Source organism: Electrona antarctica, assembly GCF_951216825.1.
Source record: "Electrona antarctica genome assembly, chromosome: 13".
In the NCBI taxonomy this organism is placed as follows: Eukaryota; Metazoa; Chordata; class Actinopteri; order Myctophiformes; family Myctophidae; genus Electrona; species Electrona antarctica.
In genome coordinates this window covers 11392111-11417473 of record NC_136794.1, presented here as the reverse complement: position 1 = coordinate 11417473, position 25363 = coordinate 11392111, and the positions used below count along the sequence as shown (strand labels likewise).

General features: G+C 38.2%; 1 protein-coding gene across 1 annotated transcript; it reads right to left on the bottom strand.

The window, feature by feature from the left end:
* Positions 1-18977: 18977 nt before the first annotated feature.
* nyx (nyctalopin) lies at positions 18978-23443 on the bottom strand (the record flags this gene model as incomplete). Its single annotated transcript, XM_079518708.1, has 4 exons — positions 18978-19973; positions 20112-20416; positions 21164-21450; positions 23422-23443. The coding sequence occupies 4 exons, from the start codon at positions 23441-23443 to the stop codon at positions 19160-19162; spliced, it is 1428 nt and encodes a 475-aa protein (XP_079374834.1). The 3' UTR covers positions 18978-19159.
* Positions 23444-25363: the final 1920 nt, after the last annotated feature.

Sequence of the window (25363 nt, the reverse complement as noted above, 5' to 3'; positions counted from 1 at the left end):
GAACCTAAATAGGTTTGAATGGGGTTTCTAGGTGTAAGTATGTAGGACTAGTAGCATGCCAAAGTTTGTGCTATTGCCATTGGGAATGCATTGGGCGTTTAAGTTAAATAACTCAGAAACTACAAAACATTTCAAAGTAAAAAGTTCCAGCATGTGTCTCCACAGAAAGCTGAATTATAAAAAGTGTGAATGGAGTTTCTAGGTGAAAGTGCTTTTTTGACGTGCCAATATCTGCCATTGAGCCCCATTGTAAATGTCTCAAATTTGAAAGCACTATATTTCTAAAACGATGAAACATTTCAAAGATTCCTTTTTCGGACAAACATGTCCACCGTAAGATGAACCTAAATAGGTTTGAATGGGGTTTCTAGGTGTAAGTATGTAGGACTAGTAGCATGCCAAAGTTTGTGCTATTGCCATTGGGAATGCATTGGGCGTTTAAGTTAAATAACTCAGAAACTACAAAACATTTCAAAGTAAAAAGTTCCAGCATGTGTCTCCACAGAAAGCTGAATTATAAAAAGTGTGAATGGAGTTTCTAGGTGAAAGTACTTTTTTGACGTGCCAATATCTGCCATTGAGCCCCATTGTAAATGTCTCAAATTTGAAAGCACTATATTTCTAAAACGATGAAACATTTCAAAGATTCCTTTTCAGGCAAACATGTCCACCGTAAGATGAACCTAAATAGGTTTGAATGGGGTTTCTAGGTGTAAGTATGTAGGACTAGTAGCATGCCAACGTTTGTGCTATTGCCATTGGGAATGCATTGGGCGTTTAAGTTAAATAACTCAGAAACTACAAAACATTTCAAAGTAAAAAGTTCCAGCATGTGTCTCCACAGAAAGCTGACTTATAAAAAGTGTGAATGGAGTTTCTAGGTGAAAGTGCTTTTTTGACGTGCCAATATCTGCCATTGAGCCCCATTGTAAATGTCTCAAATTTGAAAGCACTATATTTCTAAAACGATGAAACATTTCAAAGATTCCTTTTCAGGCAAACATGTCCACCGTAAGATGAACCTAAATAGGTTTGAATGGGGTTTCTAGGTGTAAGTATGTAGGACTAGTAGCATGCCAAAGTTTGTGCTATTGCCATTGGGAATGCATTGGGCGTTTAAGTTAAATAACTCAGAAACTACAAAACATTTCAAAGTAAAAAGTTCCAGCATGTGTCTCCACAGAAAGCTGAATTATAAAAAGTGTGAATGGAGTTTCTAGGTGAAAGTGCTTTTTTGACGTGCCAATATCTGCCATTGAGCCCCATTGTAAATGTCTCAAATTTGAAAGCACTATATTTCTAAAACGATGAAACATTTCAAAGATTCCTTTTTCGGACAAACATGTCCACCGTAAGATGAACCTAAATAGGTTTGAATGGGGTTTCTAGGTGTAAGTATGTAGGACTAGTAGCATGCCAAAGTTTGTGCTATTGCTATTGGGAATGCATTGGGCGTTTAAGTTAAATAACTCAGAAACTACAAAACATTTCAAAGTAAAAAGTTCCAGCATGTGTCTCCACAGAAAGCTGAATTATAAAAAGTGTGAATGGAGTTTCTAGGTGAAAGTACTTTTTTGACGTGCCAATATCTGCCATTGAGCCCCATTGTAAATGTCTCAAATTTGAAAGCACTATATTTCTAAAACGATGAAACATTTCAAAGATTCCTTTTCAGGCAAACATGTCCACCGTAAGATGAACCTAAATAGGTTTGAATGGGGTTTCTAGGTGTAAGTATGTAGGACTAGTAGCATGCCAAAGTTTGTGCCAGTGCCATTGGGAATGCATTGGGCGTTTAAGTTAAATAACTCAGAAACTACAAAACATTTCAAAGTAAAAAGTTCCAGCATGTGTCTCCAAAGAAAGCTGAATTATAAAAAATGGGAATGGAGTTTCTAGGTGAAAGTGCTTTTTTGACGTGCCAATATCTGCCATTGAGCCCCATTGTAAATGTCTCAAATTTGAAAGCACTATATTTCTAAAACGATGAAACATTTCAAAGATTCCTTTTCAGGCAAACATGTCCACCGTAAGATGAACCTAAATAGGTTTGAATGGGGTTTCTAGGTGTAAGTATGTAGGACTAGTAGCATGCCAAAGTTGGTGCTATTGCCATTGGGAATGCATTGGGCGTTTAAGTTAAATAACTCAGAAACTACAAAACATTTCAAAGTAAAAAGTTCCAGCATGTGTCTCCACAGAAAGCTGAATTATAAAAAGTGTGAATGGAGTTTCTAGGTGAAAGTGCTTTTTTGACGTGCCAATATCTGCCATTGAGCCCCATTGTAAATGTCTCAAATTTGAAAGCACTATATTTCTAAAACGATGAAACATTTCAAAGATTCCTTTTCAGGCAAACATGTCCACCGTAAGATGAACCTAAATAGGTTTGAATGGGGTTTCTAGGTGTAAGTATGTAGGACTAGTAGCATGCCAAAGTTTGTGCTAGTGCCATTGGGAATGCATTGGGCGTTTAACTTAAATAACTCAGAAACTACAAAACATTTCAAAGTAAAAAGTTCCAGCATGTGTCTCCACAGAAAGCTGAATTATAAAAAGTGTGAATGGAGTTTCTAGGTGAAAGTGCTTTTTTGACGTGCCAATATCTGCCATTGAGCCCCATTGTAAATGTCTCAAATTTGAAAGCACTATATTTCTAAAACGATGAAACATTTCAAAGATTCCTTTTCAGGCAAACATGTCCACCGTAAGATGAACCTAAATAGGTTTGAATGGGGTTTCTAGGTGTAAGTATGTAGGACTAGTAGCATGCCAAAGTTTGTGCTGTTGCCATTGAGAATGCATTGGGCGTTTAACTTAAATAACTCAGAAACTACAAAACATTTCAAAGTAAAAAGTTCCAGCATGTGTCTCCACAGAAAGCTGAATTATAAAAAGTGTGAATGGAGTTTCTAGGTGAAAGTGCTTTTTTGACGTGCCAATATCTGCCATTGAGCCCCATTGTAAATGTCTCAAATTTGAAAGCACTATATTTCTAAAACGATGAAACATTTCAAAGATTCCTTTTCAGGCAAACATGTCCACCGTAAGATGAACCTAAATAGGTTTGAATGGGGTTTCTAGGTGTAAGTATGTAGGACTAGTAGCATGCCAAAGTTTGTGCTATTGCCATTGAGAATGCATTGGGCGTTTAACTTAAATAACTCAGAAACTACAAAACATTTCAAAGTAAAAAGTTCCAGCATGTGTCTCCACAGAAAGCTGAATTATAAAAAGTGTGAATGGAGTTTCTAGGTGAAAGTGCTTTTTTGACGTGCCAATATCTGCCATTGAGCCCCATTGTAAATGTCTCAAATTTGAAAGCACTATATTTCTAAAACGATGAAACATTTCAAAGATTCCTTTTCAGGCAAACATGTCCACCGTAAGATGAACCTAAATAGGTTTGAATGGGGTTTCTAGGTGTAAGTATGTAGGACTAGTAGCATGCCAAAGTTTGTGCTATTGCCATTGGGAATGCATTGGGCGTTTAAGTTAAATAACTCAGAAACTACAAAACATTTCAAAGTAAAAAGTTCCAGCATGTGTCTCCACAGAAAGCTGAATTATAAAAAGTGTGAATGGAGTTTCTAGGTGAAAGTGCTTTTTTGACGTGCCAATATCTGCCATTGAGCCCCATTGTAAATGTCTCAAATTTGAAAGCACTATATTTCTAAAACGATGAAACATTTCAAAGATTCCTTTTTCGGACAAACATGTCCACCGTAAGATGAACCTAAATAGGTTTGAATGGGGTTTCTAGGTGTAAGTATGTAGGACTAGTAGCATGCCAAAGTTTGTGCTATTGCCATTGGGAATGCATTGGGCGTTTAAGTTAAATAACTCAGAAACTACAAAACATTTCAAAGTAAAAAGTTCCAGCATGTGTCTCCACAGAAAGCTGAATTATAAAAAGTGTGAATGGAGTTTCTAGGTGAAAGTGCTTTTTTGACGTGCCAATATCTGCCATTGAGCCCCATTGTAAATGTCTCAAATATGAAAGCACTATATTTCTAAAACGATGAAACATTTCAAAGATTCCTTTTCAGGCAAACATGTCCACCGTAAGATGAACCTAAATAGGTTTGAATGGGGTTTCTAGGTGTAAGTATGTAGGACTAGTAGCATGCCAAAGTTTGTGCTAGTGCCATTGGGAATGCATTGGGCGTTTAAGTTAAATAACTCAGAAACTACAAAACATTTCAAAGTAAAAAGTTCCAGCATGTGTCTCCAAAGAAAGCTGAATTATAAAAAATGGGAATGGAGTTTCTAGGTGAAAGTGCTTTTTTGACGTGCCAATATCTGCCATTGAGCCCCATTGTAAATGTCTCAAATTTGAAAGCACTATATTTCTAAAACGATGAAACATTTCAAAGATTCCTTTTCAGGCAAACATGTCCACCGTAAGATGAACCTAAATAGGTTTGAATGGGGTTTCTAGGTGTAAGTATGTAGGACTAGTAGCATGCCAAAGTTTGTGCTATTGCCATTGGGAATGCATTGGGCGTTTAAGTTAAATAACTCAGAAACTACAAAACATTTCAAAGTAAAAAGTTCCAGCATGTGTCTCCACAGAAAGCTGAATTATAAAAAGTGTGAATGGAGTTTCTAGGTGAAAGTGCTTTTTTGACGTGCCAATATCTGCCATTGAGCCCCATTGTAAATGTCTCAAATTTGAAAGCACTATATTTCTAAAACGATGAAACATTTCAAAGATTCCTTTTTCGGACAAACATGTCCACCGTAAGATGAACCTAAATAGGTTTGAATGGGGTTTCTAGGTGTAAGTATGTAGGACTAGTAGCATGCCAAAGTTTGTGCTATTGCCATTGGGAATGCATTGGGCGTTTAAGTTAAATAACTCAGAAACTACAAAACATTTCAAAGTAAAAAGTTCCAGCATGTGTCTCCACAGAAAGCTGAATTATAAAAAGTGTGAATGGAGTTTCTAGGTGAAAGTGCTTTTTTGACGTGCCAATATCTGCCATTGAGCCCCATTGTAAATGTCTCAAATATGAAAGCACTATATTTCTAAAACGATGAAACATTTCAAAGATTCCTTTTCAGGCAAACATGTCCACCGTAAGATGAACCTAAATAGGTTTGAATGGGGTTTCTAGGTGTAAGTATGTAGGACTAGTAGCATGCCAAAGTTTGTGCTAGTGCCATTGGGAATGCATTGGGCGTTTAAGTTAAATAACTCAGAAACTACAAAACATTTCAAAGTAAAAAGTTCCAGCATGTGTCTCCAAAGAAAGCTGAATTATAAAAAATGGGAATGGAGTTTCTAGGTGAAAGTGCTTTTTTGACGTGCCAATATCTGCCATTGAGCCCCATTGTAAATGTCTCAAATTTGAAAGCACTATATTTCTAAAACGATGAAACATTTCAAAGATTCCTTTTCAGGCAAACATGTCCACCGTAAGATGAACCTAAATAGGTTTGAATGGGGTTTCTAGGTGTAAGTATGTAGGACTAGTAGCATGCCAAAGTTTGTGCTATTGCCATTGGGAATGCATTGGGCGTTTAAGTTAAATAACTCAGAAACTACAAAACATTTCAAAGTAAAAAGTTCCAGCATGTGTCTCCACAGAAAGCTGAATTATAAAAAGTGTGAATGGAGTTTCTAGGTGAAAGTGCTTTTTTGACGTGCCAATATCTGCCATTGAGCCCCATTGTAAATGTCTCAAATTTGAAAGCACTATATTTCTAAAACGATGAAACATTTCAAAGATTCCTTTTTCGGACAAACATGTCCACCGTAAGATGAACCTAAATAGGTTTGAATGGGGTTTCTAGGTGTAAGTATGTAGGACTAGTAGCATGCCAAAGTTTGTGCTATTGCCATTGGGAATGCATTGGGCGTTTAAGTTAAATAACTCAGAAACTACAAAACATTTCAAAGTAAAAAGTTCCAGCATGTGTCTCCACAGAAAGCTGAATTATAAAAAGTGTGAATGGAGTTTCTAGGTGAAAGTGCTTTTTTGACGTGCCAATATCTGCCATTGAGCCCCATTGTAAATGTCTCAAATTTGAAAGCACTATATTTCTAAAACGATGAAACATTTCAAAGATTCCTTTTCAGGCAAACATGTCCACCGTAAGATGAACCTAAATAGGTTTGAATGGGGTTTCTAGGTGTAAGTATGTAGGACTAGTAGCATGCCAAAGTTTGTGCCAGTGCCATTGGGAATGCATTGGGCGTTTAAGTTAAATAACTCAGAAACTACAAAACATTTCAAAGTAAAAAGTTCCAGCATGTGTCTCCAAAGAAAGCTGAATTATAAAAAATGGGAATGGAGTTTCTAGGTGAAAGTGCTTTTTTGACGTGCCAATATCTGCCATTGAGCCCCATTGTAAATGTCTCAAATTTGAAAGCACTATATTTCTAAAACGATGAAACATTTCAAAGATTCCTTTTCAGGCAAACATGTCCACCGTAAGATGAACCTAAATAGGTTTGAATGGGGTTTCTAGGTGTAAGTATGTAGGACTAGTAGCATGCCAAAGTTTGTGCCAGTGCCATTGGGAATGCATTGGGCGTTTAAGTTAAATAACTCAGAAACTACAAAACATTTCAAAGTAAAAAGTTCCAGCATGTGTCTCCAAAGAAAGCTGAATTATAAAAAATGGGAATGGAGTTTCTAGGTGAAAGTGCTTTTTTGACGTGCCAATATCTGCCATTGAGCCCCATTGTAAATGTCTCAAATTTGAAAGCACTATATTTCTAAAACGATGAAACATTTCAAAGATTCCTTTTCAGGCAAACATGTCCACCGTAAGATGAACCTAAATAGGTTTGAATGGGGTTTCTAGGTGTAAGTATGTAGGACTAGTAGCATGCCAAAGTTTGTGCTAGTGCCATTGGGAATGCATTGGGCGTTTAACTTAAATAACTCAGAAACTACAAAACATTTCAAAGTAAAAAGTTCCAGCATGTGTCTCCACAGAAAGCTGAATTATAAAAAGTGTGAATGGAGTTTCTAGGTGAAAGTGCTTTTTTGACGTGCCAATATCTGCCATTGAGCCCCATTGTAAATGTCTCAAATTTGAAAGCACTATATTTCTAAAACGATGAAACATTTCAAAGATTCCTTTTCAGGCAAACATGTCCACCGTAAGATGAACCTAAATAGGTTTGAATGGGGTTTCTAGGTGTAAGTATGTAGGACTAGTAGCATGCCAAAGTTTGTGCTATTGCCATTGAGAATGCATTGGGCGTTTAACTTAAATAACTCAGAAACTACAAAACATTTCAAAGTAAAAAGTTCCAGCATGTGTCTCCACAGAAAGCTGAATTATAAAAAGTGTGAATGGAGTTTCTAGGTGAAAGTGCTTTTTTGACGTGCCAATATCTGCCATTGAGCCCCATTGTAAATGTCTCAAATTTGAAAGCACTATATTTCTAAAACGATGAAACATTTCAAAGATTCCTTTTCAGGCAAACATGTCCACCGTAAGATGAACCTAAATAGGTTTGAATGGGGTTTCTAGGTGTAAGTATGTAGGACTAGTAGCATGCCAAAGTTTGTGCTATTGCCATTGAGAATGCATTGGGCGTTTAACTTAAATAACTCAGAAACTACAAAACATTTCAAAGTAAAAAGTTCCAGCATGTGTCTCCACAGAAAGCTGAATTATAAAAAGTGTGAATGGAGTTTCTAGGTGAAAGTGCTTTTTTGACGTGCCAATATCTGCCATTGAGCCCCATTGTAAATGTCTCAAATTTGAAAGCACTATATTTCTAAAACGATGAAACATTTCAAAGATTCCTTTTCAGGCAAACATGTCCACCGTAAGATGAACCTAAATAGGTTTGAATGGGGTTTCTAGGTGTAAGTATGTAGGACTAGTAGCATGCCAAAGTTTGTGCTAGTGCCATTGGGAATGCATTGGGCGTTTAACTTAAATAACTCAGAAACTACAAAACATTTCAAAGTAAAAAGTTCCAGCATGTGTCTCCACAGAAAGCTGAATTATAAAAAGTGTGAATGGAGTTTCTAGGTGAAAGTGCTTTTTTGACGTGCCAATATCTGCCATTGAGCCCCATTGTAAATGTCTCAAATTTGAAAGCACTATATTTCTAAAACGATGAAACATTTCAAAGATTCCTTTTCAGGCAAACATGTCCACCGTAAGATGAACCTAAATAGGTTTGAATGGGGTTTCTAGGTGTAAGTATGTAGGACTAGTAGCATGCCAAAGTTTGTGCCAGTGCCATTGGGAATGCATTGGGCGTTTAAGTTAAATAACTCAGAAACTACAAAACATTTCAAAGTAAAAAGTTCCAGCATGTGTCTCCAAAGAAAGCTGAATTATAAAAAATGGGAATGGAGTTTCTAGGTGAAAGTGCTTTTTTGACGTGCCAATATCTGCCATTGAGCCCCATTGTAAATGTCTCAAATTTGAAAGCACTATATTTCTAAAACGATGAAACATTTCAAAGATTCCTTTTCAGGCAAACATGTCCACCGTAAGATGAACCTAAATAGGTTTGAATGGGGTTTCTAGGTGTAAGTATGTAGGACTAGTAGCATGCCAAAGTTTGTGCTAGTGCCATTGGGAATGCATTGGGCGTTTAACTTAAATAACTCAGAAACTACAAAACATTTCAAAGTAAAAAGTTCCAGCATGTGTCTCCACAGAAAGCTGAATTATAAAAAGTGTGAATGGAGTTTCTAGGTGAAAGTGCTTTTTTGACGTGCCAATATCTGCCATTGAGCCCCATTGTAAATGTCTCAAATTTGAAAGCACTATATTTCTAAAACGATGAAACATTTCAAAGATTCCTTTTCAGGCAAACATGTCCACCGTAAGATGAACCTAAATAGGTTTGAATGGGGTTTCTAGGTGTAAGTATGTAGGACTAGTAGCATGCCAAAGTTTGTGCTATTGCCATTGGGAATGCATTGGGCGTTTAAGTTAAATAACTCAGAAACTACAAAACATTTCAAAGTAAAAAGTTCCAGCATGTGTCTCCACAGAAAGCTGAATTATAAAAAATAGGAATGGAGTTTCTAGGTGAAAGTGCTTTTTTGACGTGCCAATATCTGCCATTGAGCCCCATTGTAAATGTCTCAAATTTGAAAGCACTATATTTCTAAAACGATGAAACATTTCAAAGATTCCTTTTCAGGCAAACATGTCCACCGTAAGATGAACCTAAATAGGTTTGAATGGGGTTTCTAGGTGTAAGTATGTAGGACTAGTAGCATGCCAACGTTTGTGCTATTGCCATTGGGAATGCATTGGGCGTTTAAGTTAAATAACTCAGAAACTACAAAACATTTCAAAGTAAAAAGTTCCAGCATGTGTCTCCACAGAAAGCTGACTTATAAAAAGTGTGAATGGAGTTTCTAGGTGAAAGTGCTTTTTTGACGTGCCAATATCTGCCATTGAGCCCCATTGTAAATGTCTCAAATTTGAAAGCACTATATTTCTAAAACGATGAAACATTTCAAAGATTCCTTTTCAGGCAAACATGTCCACCGTAAGATGAACCTAAATAGGTTTGAATGGGGTTTCTAGGTGTAAGTATGTAGGACTAGTAGCATGCCAAAGTTTGTGCTATTGCCATTGGGAATGCATTGGGCGTTTAAGTTAAATAACTCAGAAACTACAAAACATTTCAAAGTAAAAAGTTCCAGCATGTGTCTCCACAGAAAGCTGAATTATAAAAAGTGTGAATGGAGTTTCTAGGTGAAAGTGCTTTTTTGACGTGCCAATATCTGCCATTGAGCCCCATTGTAAATGTCTCAAATTTGAAAGCACTATATTTCTAAAACGATGAAACATTTCAAAGATTCCTTTTTCGGACAAACATGTCCACCGTAAGATGAACCTAAATAGGTTTGAATGGGGTTTCTAGGTGTAAGTATGTAGGACTAGTAGCATGCCAAAGTTTGTGCTATTGCCATTGGGAATGCATTGGGCGTTTAAGTTAAATAACTCAGAAACTACAAAACATTTCAAAGTAAAAAGTTCCAGCATGTGTCTCCACAGAAAGCTGAATTATAAAAAGTGTGAATGGAGTTTCTAGGTGAAAGTGCTTTTTTGACGTGCCAATATCTGCCATTGAGCCCCATTGTAAATGTCTCAAATTTGAAAGCACTATATTTCTAAAACGATGAAACATTTCAAAGATTCCTTTTCAGGCAAACATGTCCACCGTAAGATGAACCTAAATAGGTTTGAATGGGGTTTCTAGGTGTAAGTATGTAGGACTAGTAGCATGCCAAAGTTTGTGCCAGTGCCATTGGGAATGCATTGGGCGTTTAAGTTAAATAACTCAGAAACTACAAAACATTTCAAAGTAAAAAGTTCCAGCATGTGTCTCCACAGAAAGCTGAATTATAAAAAGTGTGAATGGAGTTTCTAGGTGAAAGTGCTTTTTTGACGTGCCAATATCTGCCATTGAGCCCCATTGTAAATGTCTCAAATTTGAAAGCACTATATTTCTAAAACGATGAAACATTTCAAAGATTCCTTTTTCGGACAAACATGTCCACCGTAAGATGAACCTAAATAGGTTTGAATGGGGTTTCTAGGTGTAAGTATGTAGGACTAGTAGCATGCCAAAGTTTGTGCTATTGCCATTGGGAATGCATTGGGCGTTTAAGTTAAATAACTCAGAAACTACAAAACATTTAAAAGTAAAAAGTTCCAGCATGTGTCTCCACAGAAAGCTGAATTATAAAAAGTGTGAATGGAGTTTCTAGGTGAAAGTGCTTTTTTGACGTGCCAATATCTGCCATTGAGCCCCATTGTAAATGTCTCAAATTTGAAAGCACTATATTTCTAAAACGATGAAACATTTCAAAGATTCCTTTTCAGGCAAACATGTCCACCGTAAGATGAACCTAAATAGGTTTGAATGGGGTTTCTAGGTGTAAGTATGTAGGACTAGTAGCATGCCAAAGTTTGTGCCAGTGCCATTGGGAATGCATTGGGCGTTTAAGTTAAATAACTCAGAAACTACAAAACATTTCAAAGTAAAAAGTTCCAGCATGTGTCTCCAAAGAAAGCTGAATTATAAAAAATGGGAATGGAGTTTCTAGGTGAAAGTGCTTTTTTGACGTGCCAATATCTGCCATTGAGCCCCATTGTAAATGTCTCAAATTTGAAAGCACTATATTTCTAAAACGATGAAACATTTCAAAGATTCCTTTTCAGGCAAACATGTCCACCGTAAGATGAACCTGAATAGGTTTGAATGGGGTTTCTAGGTGTAAGTATGTAGGACTAGTAGCATGCCAAAGTTTGTGCTAGTGCCATTGGGAATGCATTGGGCGTTTAACTTAAATAACTCAGAAACTACAAAACATTTCAAAGTAAAAAGTTCCAGCATGTGTCTCCACAGAAAGCTGAATTATAAAAAGTGTGAATGGAGTTTCTAGGTGAAAGTGCTTTTTTGACGTGCCAATATCTGCCATTGAGCCCCATTGTAAATGTCTCAAATTTGAAAGCACTATATTTCTAAAACGATGAAACATTTCAAAGATTCCTTTTCAGGCAAACATGTCCACCGTAAGATGAACCTAAATAGGTTTGAATGGGGTTTCTAGGTGTAAGTATGTAGGACTAGTAGCATGCCAAAGTTTGTGCTATTGCCATTGAGAATGCATTGGGCGTTTAACTTAAATAACTCAGAAACTACAAAACATTTCAAAGTAAAAAGTTCCAGCATGTGTCTCCACAGAAAGCTGAATTATAAAAAGTGTGAATGGAGTTTCTAGGTGAAAGTGCTTTTTTGACGTGCCAATATCTGCCATTGAGCCCCATTGTAAATGTCTCAAATTTGAAAGCACTATATTTCTAAAACGATGAAACATTTCAAAGATTCCTTTTCAGGCAAACATGTCCACCGTAAGATGAACCTAAATAGGTTTGAATGGGGTTTCTAGGTGTAAGTATGTAGGACTAGTAGCATGCCAAAGTTTGTGCTATTGCCATTGAGAATGCATTGGGCGTTTAACTTAAATAACTCAGAAACTACAAAACATTTCAAAGTAAAAAGTTCCAGCATGTGTCTCCACAGAAAGCTGAATTATAAAAAGTGTGAATGGAGTTTCTAGGTGAAAGTGCTTTTTTGACGTGCCAATATCTGCCATTGAGCCCCATTGTAAATGTCTCAAATTTGAAAGCACTATATTTCTAAAACGATGAAACATTTCAAAGATTCCTTTTCAGGCAAACATGTCCACCGTAAGATGAACCTAAATAGGTTTGAATGGGGTTTCTAGGTGTAAGTATGTAGGACTAGTAGCATGCCAAAGTTTGTGCTATTGCCATTGGGAATGCATTGGGCGTTTAAGTTAAATAACTCAGAAACTACAAAACATTTCAAAGTAAAAAGTTCCAGCATGTGTCTCCACAGAAAGCTGAATTATAAAAAGTGTGAATGGAGTTTCTAGGTGAAAGTGCTTTTTTGACGTGCCAATATCTGCCATTGAGCCCCATTGTAAATGTCTCAAATTTGAAAGCACTATATTTCTAAAACGATGAAACATTTCAAAGATTCCTTTTCAGGCAAACATGTCCACCGTAAGATGAACCTAAATAGGTTTGAATGGGGTTTCTAGGTGTAAGTATGTAGGACTAGTAGCATGCCAAAGTTTGTGCTAGTGCCATTGGGAATGCATTGGGCGTTTAACTTAAATAACTCAGAAACTACAAAACATTTCAAAGTAAAAAGTTCCAGCATGTGTCTCCACAGAAAGCTGAATTATAAAAAGTGTGAATGGAGTTTCTAGGTGAAAGTGCTTTTTTGACGTGCCAATATCTGCCATTGAGCCCCATTGTAAATGTCTCAAATTTGAAAGCACTATATTTCTAAAACGATGAAACATTTCAAAGATTCCTTTTCAGGCAAACATGTCCACCGTAAGATGAACCTAAATAGGTTTGAATGGGGTTTCTAGGTGTAAGTATGTAGGACTAGTAGCATGCCAAAGTTTGTGCTGTTGCCATTGAGAATGCATTGGGCGTTTAACTTAAATAACTCAGAAACTACAAAACATTTCAAAGTAAAAAGTTCCAGCATGTGTCTCCACAGAAAGCTGAATTATAAAAAGTGTGAATGGAGTTTCTAGGTGAAAGTGCTTTTTTGACGTGCCAATATCTGCCATTGAGCCCCATTGTAAATGTCTCAAATTTGAAAGCACTATATTTCTAAAACGATGAAACATTTCAAAGATTCCTTTTCAGGCAAACATGTCCACCGTAAGATGAACCTAAATAGGTTTGAATGGGGTTTCTAGGTGTAAGTATGTAGGACTAGTAGCATGCCAAAGTTTGTGCTATTGCCATTGAGAATGCATTGGGCGTTTAACTTAAATAACTCAGAAACTACAAAACATTTCAAAGTAAAAAGTTCCAGCATGTGTCTCCACAGAAAGCTGAATTATAAAAAGTGTGAATGGAGTTTCTAGGTGAAAGTGCTTTTTTGACGTGCCAATATCTGCCATTGAGCCCCATTGTAAATGTCTCAAATTTGAAAGCACTATATTTCTAAAACGATGAAACATTTCAAAGATTCCTTTTCAGGCAAACATGTCCACCGTAAGATGAACCTAAATAGGTTTGAATGGGGTTTCTAGGTGTAAGTATGTAGGACTAGTAGCATGCCAAAGTTTGTGCTATTGCCATTGGGAATGCATTGGGCGTTTAAGTTAAATAACTCAGAAACTACAAAACATTTCAAAGTAAAAAGTTCCAGCATGTGTCTCCACAGAAAGCTGAATTATAAAAAGTGTGAATGGAGTTTCTAGGTGAAAGTGCTTTTTTGACGTGCCAATATCTGCCATTGAGCCCCATTGTAAATGTCTCAAATTTGAAAGCACTATATTTCTAAAACGATGAAACATTTCAAAGATTCCTTTTTCGGACAAACATGTCCACCGTAAGATGAACCTAAATAGGTTTGAATGGGGTTTCTAGGTGTAAGTATGTAGGACTAGTAGCATGCCAAAGTTTGTGCTATTGCCATTGGGAATGCATTGGGCGTTTAAGTTAAATAACTCAGAAACTACAAAACATTTCAAAGTAAAAAGTTCCAGCATGTGTCTCCACAGAAAGCTGAATTATAAAAAGTGTGAATGGAGTTTCTAGGTGAAAGTGCTTTTTTGACGTGCCAATATCTGCCATTGAGCCCCATTGTAAATGTCTCAAATATGAAAGCACTATATTTCTAAAACGATGAAACATTTCAAAGATTCCTTTTCAGGCAAACATGTCCACCGTAAGATGAACCTAAATAGGTTTGAATGGGGTTTCTAGGTGTAAGTATGTAGGACTAGTAGCATGCCAAAGTTTGTGCTAGTGCCATTGGGAATGCATTGGGCGTTTAAGTTAAATAACTCAGAAACTACAAAACATTTCAAAGTAAAAAGTTCCAGCATGTGTCTCCAAAGAAAGCTGAATTATAAAAAATGGGAATGGAGTTTCTAGGTGAAAGTGCTTTTTTGACGTGCCAATATCTGCCATTGAGCCCCATTGTAAATGTCTCAAATTTGAAAGCACTATATTTCTAAAACGATGAAACATTTCAAAGATTCCTTTTCAGGCAAACATGTCCACCGTAAGATGAACCTAAATAGGTTTGAATGGGGTTTCTAGGTGTAAGTATGTAGGACTAGTAGCATGCCAAAGTTTGTGCTAGTGCCATTGGGAATGCATTGGGCGTTTAAGTTAAATAACTCAGAAACTACAAAACATTTCAAAGTAAAAAGTTCCAGCATGTGTCTCCAAAGAAAGCTGAATTATAAAAAATGGGAATGGAGTTTCTAGGTGAAAGTGCTTTTTTGACGTGCCAATATCTGCCATTGAGCCCCATTGTAAATGTCTCAAATTTGAAAGCACTATATTTCTAAAACTATGAAACATTTCAAAGATTCCTTTTCAGGCAAACATGTCCACCGTAAGATGAACCTAAATAGGTTTGAATGGGGTTTCTAGGTGTAAGTATGTAGGACTAGTAGCATGCCAAAGTTTGTGCTAGTGCCATTGGGAATGCATTGGGCGTTTAAGTTAAATAACTCAGAAACTACAAAACATTTCAAAGTAAAAAGTTCCAGCATGTGTCTCCAAAGAAAGCTGAATTATAAAAAATGGGAATGGAGTTTCTAGGTGAAAGTGCTTTTTTGACGTGCCAATATCTGCCATTGAGCCCCATTGTAAATGTCTCAAATTTGAAAGCACTATATTTCTAAAACGATGAAACATTTAAAAGATTCCTTTTCAGGCAAACATGTCCACCGTAAGATGAACCTAAATAGGTTTGAATGGGGTTTCTAGGTGTAAGTATGTAGGACTAGTAGCATGCCAAAGTTTGTGCTAGTGCCATTGGGAATGCATTGGGCGTTTAAGTTAAATAACTCAGAAACTACAAAACATTTCAAAGTAAAAAGTTCCAGCATGTGTCTCCAAAGAAAGCTGAATTATAAAAAATGGGAATGGAGTTTCTAGGTGAAAGTGCTTTTTTGACGTGCCAATATCTGCCATTGAGCCCCATTGTAAATGTCTCAAATTTGAAAGCACTATATTTCTAAAACTATGAAACATTTCAAAGATTCCTTTTCAGGCAAACATGTCCACCGTAAGATGAACCTAAATAGGTTTGAATGGGGTTTCTAGGTGTAAGTATGTAGGACTAGTAGCATGCCAAAGTTTGTGCTATTGCCATTGAGAATGCATTGGGCGTTTAAGTTAAATAACTCAGAAACTACAAAACATTTCAAAGTAAAAAGTTCCAGCATGTGTCTCCACAGAAAGCTGAATTATAAAAAGTGTGAATGGAGTTTCTAGGTGAAAGTGCTTTTTTGACGTGCCAATATCTGCCATTGAGCCCCATTGTAAATGTCTCAAATTTGAAAGCACTATATTTCTAAAACGATGAAACATTTCAAAGATTCCTTTTCAGGCAAACATGTCCACCGTAAGATGAACCTAAATAGGTTTGAATGGGGTTTCTAGGTGTAAGTATGTAGGACTAGTAGCATGCCAAAGTTTGTGCTATTGCCATTGGGAATGCATTGGGCGTTTAAGTTAAATAACTCAGAAACTACAAAACATTTCAAAGTAAAAAGTTCCAGCATGTGTCTCCACAGAAAGCTGAATTATAAAAAGTGTGAATGGAGTTTCTAGGTGAAAGTGCTTTTTTGACATGCCAATATCTGCCATTGAGCCCCATTGTAAATGTCTCAAATTTGAAAGCACTATATTTCTAAAACGATGAAACATTTCAAAGATTCCTTTTCAGGCAAACATGTCCACCGTAAGATGAACCTAAATAGGTTTGAATGGGGTTTCTAGGTGTAAGTATGTAGGACTAGTAGCATGCCAAAGTTTGTGCTATTGCCATTGGGAATGCATTGGGCGTTTAAGTTAAATAACTCAGAAACTACAAAACATTTCAAAGTAAAAAGTTCCAGCATGTGTCTCCACAGAAAGCTGAATTATAAAAAGTGTGAATGGAGTTTCTAGGTGAAAGTGCTTTTTTGACGTGCCAATATCTGCCATTGAACCCCATTGTAAATGTCTCAAATTTGAAAGCACTATATTTCTAAAACTATGAAACATTTCAAAGATTCCTTTTCAGGCAAACATGTCCACTGTAAGATGAACCTAAATAGGTTTGAATGGGGTTTCTAGGTGTAAGTATGTAGGACTAGTAGCATGCCAGAGTTTGTGCTATTGCCATTGGGAATGCATTGGGCGTTTAACTTAAATAACTCAGAAACTACAAAACATTTCAAAGTAAAAAGTTCCAGCATGTGTCTCCACAGTAAGCTGAATTATAAAGTGTGAATGGAGTTTCTAGGTGAAAGTGATTTTTTTGAGTGCCAAAACATGCCATTGACCCCCATTCTGAATTTCTCAAATTTAAAAGCACTATATTTCTAAAACTATGAAACATTGCAAAGATTCCTTTTGAGAATGCATTGGGCGTTTAAGTTAAATAACTCAGAAACTACAAAACATTTCACATTTTACTTTCACAAGTAAAAAGTTCCAGCATGGATATATGTCGTCGAAAACCATGAACTATAGTATGTCAAAATCTGCCATTGACCCCCATTCTAATTTTCTCAAATTTGAAAGCACTACAGTATATATTTCTAAAACTATGAAACATTTCAAAGATACATTTTCAGGCAAACATGTCTTTCTAAAATTAATTTAGAAAATTGTAGAATACTTCCTTCCATTCCCCTCCAAATCAATAAGGCAAAGATATGATTGCTAATAACTACCATAAACCAAATTGACACTAATTAGCCCGCGGAGGCACGGACCCCCATAAGAGATGTGCACACAGAGTTACAGACTCATAAGGGTCAATTTGTTTCCAAACTATCGTTTAGTTGGGGACCACTGCCATAAAGAGCATAATGTAAAAGCAGACAAAATGTTTTCATTGGCATTTATAGGTCACTGCTGAAGGAGATCAACATCTCTCCAAAGCTAAAAGGACTCACTTAGCAGTCATGTCAAAGTTCAACAGCAGACTTTTTATTTAGAAAAATAGATAATGTAAAAAGCTATGAGACCAAGCAACATAGATTCAATACACAACATCGGGATAAACTAGAAAAAGTGCTCATCGGAGCACTCCGCCAGGTCAGGTATATGTTATTGTGGGCCAGCAATGTTCGGAATTCAGTCATTATAAAGGTAAGTGGCATCTGTAGAAATTGAGGGATTAATGTTGATGAAGTTGCACAGACACTCACAATATGTTGATTTGTGGGATGTGGTGCAATGTTTCACAGCAACCAGACACTGCATTCATTGCGGTATTCTGTACAAAATGAGCCACTTAAGATGCCAATCTTAGCCAATCGAGATGGAATGTCTGTAGGAGTAATTAACAAACAAAACAAAAAAAGCCTTCTGGTGTCAATATAACAGGCTGATCTGGGGCAGAGCTCTCTGGCATCCAAGGATGTACCGTATGTGCAGTTTTCCCATCGATCAGGTGCCGGAGATGAGCTGTTCACAGACGGACACAAGGAAGGAAGGACGGACGGACGGACAGACAGACAGACAGGCAGCAAAACATGGTCTCTGCTAAAGAGTGATTATTAATAATATTACATTGGTGCTAACTAACATCTTTAGCTAAACAGCACGTCAGTACAGGTTTAGATATACTAGCAGATATAATAATCAAAATGATGAGAATGATGCAGAGTTCATACAATGTCTACAAGAGGGCTGAAGTGCTTTGGCACTAATATGGCCACTAATATCCACAACCCCCATATGAAAATCACAACGTCCACATCCAGTCTATAGTGATAATGATAGATCTATCATTGTGTAGGAAAGGCATTCCATCCATAGGAGGCAAATGCAATGAAAAAGTCCCTCCATTGCATCCCAGCACATACACGCTTTCCATGAGGAGTACACATGAGCTGCATGCAATAAGAAGATTAACGCGTCTATGAGAAGCTGCAGAGCCTCCATTTACAGTTGAGTTGAATGAATCTAAACGTGGGGAAGAGAGACAGACATCTGTTTGGGAGATAACGACCGGGGGCAACCGCTCTCATCCTCTTTGCATTACACATAGACGCGAGCGTAGAAATGAAATACCTTATCAAAGACTACGCAATGCTACATAGTACATACTGTATGTTACATAACATTAATTAAATCTACTTTCATTTGAGGAAAATTCAAGGTACATTTTCATCATATCATCAGTAGTCTATAGGCTCAGACCAATGCGTCTCTATAAATATAGAAACTAATTCTGTCAAACATACCCAGTACTCAGTCTATACTGTACAGCTCGGCACAGTGGTTTATGAACCTAGAAGAAAAGTAATAAGCAGCTATGATCTCTCAAATCTATAAATACTATGCGTAATTTCCTTGTCTCAATAATTCATTTGTCTATCAGAGTCTTTACATAATAAAATCTTCTCAATTGCCTAACTGAAGTTACACTAATTTTCCCTTGCCTATTCTTTAAAAGAGAGAAAAACCCAAATTCCTCTCTCCTCGGCAGGGCAGACTTGTGTCAATAGCCAGATCTTGAATCAGTGCTTATTTGAATCAGATTATCATACATGTTCTGCATCCAGTAGCATTGTAAAAAAAAAAAGCTAAAAAGACAAATTAGCATCAGCTAGCACTGTTTCCACAATTCTCATGTGACAGAAACGTAAACAACCATTTCCAAGTGACCAACAAACCCCCAGATGAGCCACACTATAAAGCAGCATAGTAGTGATTGGTCCAGCCGTCCAGCCCCTGCAGAGAGTTCGTCGGGGTCCAGCAGAGTGCCATTGCGGAGGCTTTCCGTCCCGTTCCCCAGCTCCTCTCTGAGGAGCTGCTCCTGCTGAAGCAGCTTGGAGATGAGGCTATTGAAGCGGTTCTCTGTGGTGGTGATAATCTCAGGTTCTCTGGTCAGGTTAAGCTCTCCAGGGTTCACGCATGTACCGTTCAACTTGGCGAAGACGACCTCAGCGAGGTCCAGGCCTGCCACAGAGGAGGGCGAGGCGCAGGGTATGTCCCGTACAAGATTGTAGTTCTCCATCCAGTCCTTCAGCCACTCAAGATTACAGTCACACTCCCAGGGGTTCCTAAAGAGATAGAGGCGCCCCAGGAAGTAGATTGGCTGGAAAACTGGGAAGGGAAGGATGGTGAGGTTGTTGCTGTTCAGATGGAGGGTCATCAGGCTGGTCAGGTTCTCGAAAGAGCCCTCCTCGATGTACAGTATCCGGTTCCTGTCCAGGTAGAGGACCTCCAGCTCCGCCAGGTTACAGAACCAGTGCTTAGACACATTGAGCAGCAGGTTGCCCCCCAGGTTGAGCATCTTGAGGCGGGTCAGGCCTTGAAAAGCAACCCGTGGCAGGTTAACCAAAACATTGTCATTGAGATAGAAGTGCTCTAGCTGCCCCAGGTCTTGGAAGGAATGCTCATGGATGGTCATGATAAGGTTCTCCTGGAGGTTCAGGTACCTGGACAAATGCGAGAAGGGAAATAAAGACGGGCAGAGTTCAATGGAACTATAATAACAAATGAGTTTGACTGTAGAAGAAACCTTTTTTAATGCTGCCTTCTGGCTATACACACATTCCATTCTCTGTGTCACCTACTTGAGTCTCAGAAGGCCCAATAAGGAGTTGTATGCGACTGCCTCTATCTTGTTCCCCTCCATGTGGATATGGGTGAGGTTCTCCATTCCCCTGAAAGTCCCAGGGATCCTGCGGAACATGTTCTGGACACATACTAGCTCCTTGAGAGCAAATTGCTCGAGGAAGAGGCGGTCAGGGATGCTAAACAGGTTACAGTTGGCGAAGTCCAGCCGCACAAGCTTCTTCAGCCCTTGGAAGGTGCGTGTGTGGAGGTAGCTGATGTATTCATTATGGGCGAACCTCAACTCCACCAAATTATGCAGGCCCTGCAGGATACAAGTTTGGATATTGTGTAATTGCACATAGGGCATTTTGAGTCTCACACATAATACCATAATATACCACCTGGAGTGGTGAAAGAAAATTTGTATTTCCCATTTTTCTCTGGCCATCAGGGAAAGCAATAAGGTACACCCGCACACTGTGTATCTGCTCGGCACAAGAGTATTGTCTTATTTAATGAAGCAACGTTTCGGTCACTAAGGACCTTCCTCAGGCAGAGGAAGGCCTGAGGAAGGTCCTTAGTGACCGCACCTGTGCATACGCCTGATTGCTAGGTGTGCGATAGTTTTCTCCTACATATCTCTGGCCATCAGGCAAATCTCAACAGAGGATATATGTGGCGAGACAGCAAATGTAGTATTCTTAATCTGGGGCTAATGTCACATCGCAAACGGCAGGATCAATCAGGACAATATTTGTTTTGCATGCTGCCAGTATTCCAGTATTTTTCTTTCACATATTGTGACTATTTATAACTTGAAATGTATACTGGAAATCTGTCTGGACGTCATAGATGACCGTCACTGGCATGAGACTGTCGCATGACATGAGCCCCCATGGAAGCCACGCTGTTATTAGACCCTTTTTGTTAATAAGCTTCTGGATGTAGCCACAGAAGATATAGTTCATGTTAAAAATGTTTAATGTTTTAATGTTGATGTTTAATGCCCAAGGATCATTATCTGAGAGGAAATAGGACTCAGATATCTATATCTGGAGTAAATTCAGACCTTGAAGGCTCCGGGTGTAATAAAGGAGATGTTGTTGTGGTCCAGGGAGAGGGTCTTGAGCGAGGGCAACGTTCCGAAAGCCCTTTCCGACAGGAACTTCAGACTGTTTTTGTCCAGGTTGATGGAAGAGGCCTCGCAGGGAAACTCTCCAGGCAGTTCACTCAAGCTCGATCGGTCACACAGCACACTGCAGCTCTTCTCCTGGGTGCAGGTGCACAAGGCTGGACACGCACGCACACATGCCCACAGTGTCAATGCAGCCTGGGGCAGCAGGCACAGCAAGGAGACTGAAAGGAAGAGACAAAGTTGAAGCCTGAAGATAATTATTTGAAAAAGAAACTACTCTAAAACTACTCTAATGAAGTAGCAATTATTCATATTCCGTTCTAGGAGTATCTTGATTATTTTTCATTAATTTATGGTGAAAAGGTAATCACGGCAATGGTGAGGTCTGCCTTTGCAAAAATGATTCAGGACTGAGGAGAGGATTGTTTTAGTTTTAGCATGATATTAGCATTGACTTCAGAGTTCACCATGTCTTCAATTACTACTTGTTTTATAATGTTACTGATTTCTTTCAGACCTCCAGTTCTAGGCAACACAGAATGGGGGGACTTTTTTTTATTATTTCCACACAACTCTAAGGTATATTAATGACATAGCAAAATGAGTGGTATTCCGCTTTAAGTCATATTACCAGTAAGACGCCCTGAGGGCGAGAATTTAGAAGCACGCATCTGCCTGGGTGACGGCAGACTGCTGGGCGAGCGCTGGCGCTTTGGCATGGGGGGGGGGGGTCAGATCAACATATGGGATGAATTATGTCCTGGCCATATATGGAGCGTGTCTTGAGTGTCCAGGGTTTGATGAGGTCAGATCAACATATGGAATGTCAGAACAGGTCAGCTCCATATATGGAGAGTTAAGCGTTTGAGGTCAGATGTAGATTGCTGGCCTGCTTCATATATGCAGATTAGATTTTTTTCTCTTCTTAGTTAGTTTTCACTACATGGCGTTTGTGATATGAAATGTAAGCTTACTCTAATCACAGTAAACATCATGCCTTCAGTCATTTTCAAGTTACTGTAGTCAGTACTAGTCACTTCAGATCAGCACCGCTGTATTGTATTGTAGTATTGAATCGAGAATCATTTTGAATAGACAATAGTTTTGAATCTGGAACAAAAAATGCTTTAGAATTAAAAAAAAAAACGTTTTTGGATTGAGAATAGAGTTGAATCGATTTTGAATCGAATCGTGACCCCAAGAATCGAATCGAATCATGGGACACCCAAAGATTCACAGCCCTAATGCAGATCTAGGTGATGATTCAGTTTTCCATCTCTTTTCCATGTACGGTTATCCAGGGTTAGATGAGGTCAGTGTCGTGATCTTCATAATGGGATGGCCATATATGGTGGTGCGACGTGTCACGAGGCATGATGTTACAAGGCGTGATCATATATGGAGGCGTGATGTCACGTGATGCCATATATCGTGATGTGACATATATCGTGATGTGACTGACGGACAGGAGACGCAGGTTTCCATAGTAAATGTGACTACAGTCGCAATAATTACCTGTATACTTCGTCAAGAATCGTCATACAATTTACAAGATGAAAATGCATTGTGAACTAACTATTTGAGCTATTTTTGAATGATTTTGAAAATATTTCTACTAGCAGCTGGAGGGCATAGTGGAGTAATGATTTGATGTCTGATCACGTTGACTGGCGGGTTGATGGGCTATTTTTGAGGGTCAACGGTTTATTTCCCAGCTGCTAAACGTGGTGAACAGCTTACACTAGAGATTAGCCCAACAACAATAGCCATTGTCTGCACCTGGGATTTCATCCTTCATTAATTTCATGTTAACACTGGAGTTGGGAGCCCTGCCTTTTAATTTGATCAATCAATCAATCTCTCTAGACAAAAGCCCTCATTTCAGTCACATTTTAATCTTAATATTTTCTTCCAACAGAGACACATTTAATTCTGGTCAACGATAACAGTGGTTGGGAAATGGTGCAAACAATTAATTCTAAGGATCAGCGAAGCATTGCCATCAGTATATGGAACATATACTTTATTTTTCATGGGGAACTTTACTTTGCCACATTCCGACCCTCAACAAAATGTAAAACCAAACCTTTGTCTCACAGCCTTAAGAAGAACCTTTTCTCCATTTAGGCCTGAGGCAGTCTTGCAGTTGACAAAAGAGCATCTGTTGAAAAGCAGTGTGGATTGATACTAACCAGTGAAAGCAATGGGAGTCATCCCTGTAGCCTCTCATCTGGGACATGCCAGGATTAAAGGAGATCTGGAATGACATAAAGCACAGTAGCACTTCTGATTAACTATGACAATAATTGTGAATTATCTAAATGTATTAAAAGGCCCTTTGCTTGGGAACCACAAGTTCTAGCTAAGGCCCATGATGTAGAATTTCAGTACCATGGGAAGTTCGCACTGCCACTTGCTACTGTAAATATTACTAACCCTTGTAATAGTGGTAAATTCATTATGAAACCTTTAAAGATTATGCAATAAATGATCTGTGCACTCAAATCAGAATTAAAATAATTATGTAAACAACTTCTGAAGCTAAAAACATGTATGAAACGAGGCTCTACACGGACACAAGAGTGGGCACTAAGGAGGAAGAGGGCACCCCCACCTCGATGTAAAATTGGCTATTTTGTCCAAAATGTTAAAAAGATATTTGAAAATTGGTCTAAAATAGTATACATGATGTGAACATACACGTTACATCATTAGCAGACTTCATTTTATCCTTCAACTTCTTGTTTATGACCCAAAATGACTGGATATACAGGTTTTATAGCAATTTGTAGCAATTATAGAAATATTAGACCCAAATTGTCGAATGTTAAAGCACATTCTAATCATGTATACTTTACTTTCATTATCCAAATATTTTACATTTTGGGAAAAGATTGCAAACAGAGGCGATCACCCTTCCTTAGTGCCCACAATACCAACAGAGAAATATATAATATATTGTTTTTTCTACTAGGAGTGTAGCACTGAATCTAGTTTTATTTTACGCAGAACCTCTTCTCAGGTTGTTTGATGACAAAACCACCCAGGATCTAATGCTAAACTGTTGAAGTATTGAGGTAAAGCACTGCAAAGCAGAATGCCTGCAACACTGCGGATTAAAAGTCTCAAGGTCTACAAAACAGTTGAACTGTAAAATCACAAAATTGAGATCAGAAATTGAGAAACATGCTTACCTGTAGATCATACCTGACAATTGTGTCCATGTGTTACAAAAGTCAATGTCCAAATGTCACTCTGTGTCTGTCACAACTCACTCTTCACGGCATAACTGAACAAGCTCACTGGATGTGTGATTGACACAATTTTCATGTGCGAGAGAAAAGTGTGCGCTTCAGCTACTGTATGAGCAGTTGGCTTAGGGTCAGGGTCGAGGCTGTTTCATCATTAACACACACACACACACACACACACACACTTTCATAAAAGCTATCTCTTAATGGTAGCCAAATCCCCTGGATGGAGAGATGGATGGAGATGAAGGGAGATGGGCGTTTGGCGGGATTAAAGGCGTAAAGCAGCACTCGGATCAAGGAAAACACCAGAGGCAGGCCTGGAACTAAAACACACAGCACTCAGATTACTGTGCCATCCAACACACACACACACACACACACACACAGTTCTCTTGGTAATGTTTGAGGAGCCAAACAAATATGTTTTACTCTTACTGCATACCTGTACACAAAACACAAAACGTAACAATAAAGACCATACACATTCATTTTGACCCTGCCAAACATGGACAGAGGGAACTTTTGATATGGATAGAGGATCAAAAAGTACATCATCGATAGTTTGTCAATAACAAGATGTGAGGAGTGGTAGTTGAAAGCAGTATCTAGGCCACGGTTAACATTATTGCAGCCATCATCTCTCTAGAAGACTGAACATATTATTGGGCTAGCCTATAATCCTGCTTAAATGCTATGAAATGGACATCTTGGCAACTCTGGGTGTAAACCATTACCATAGGTAAAAAATAAATTACACTACAATGTGATTATAGGGTTTTGCAGTGTACAAACAAGTCCAAAATAAATCAGTCAGGAAAGAATGGACCCACTTTTTGATGCAGACAAATCTTAAATTATGCAACTGATGTTAAATGGGTTT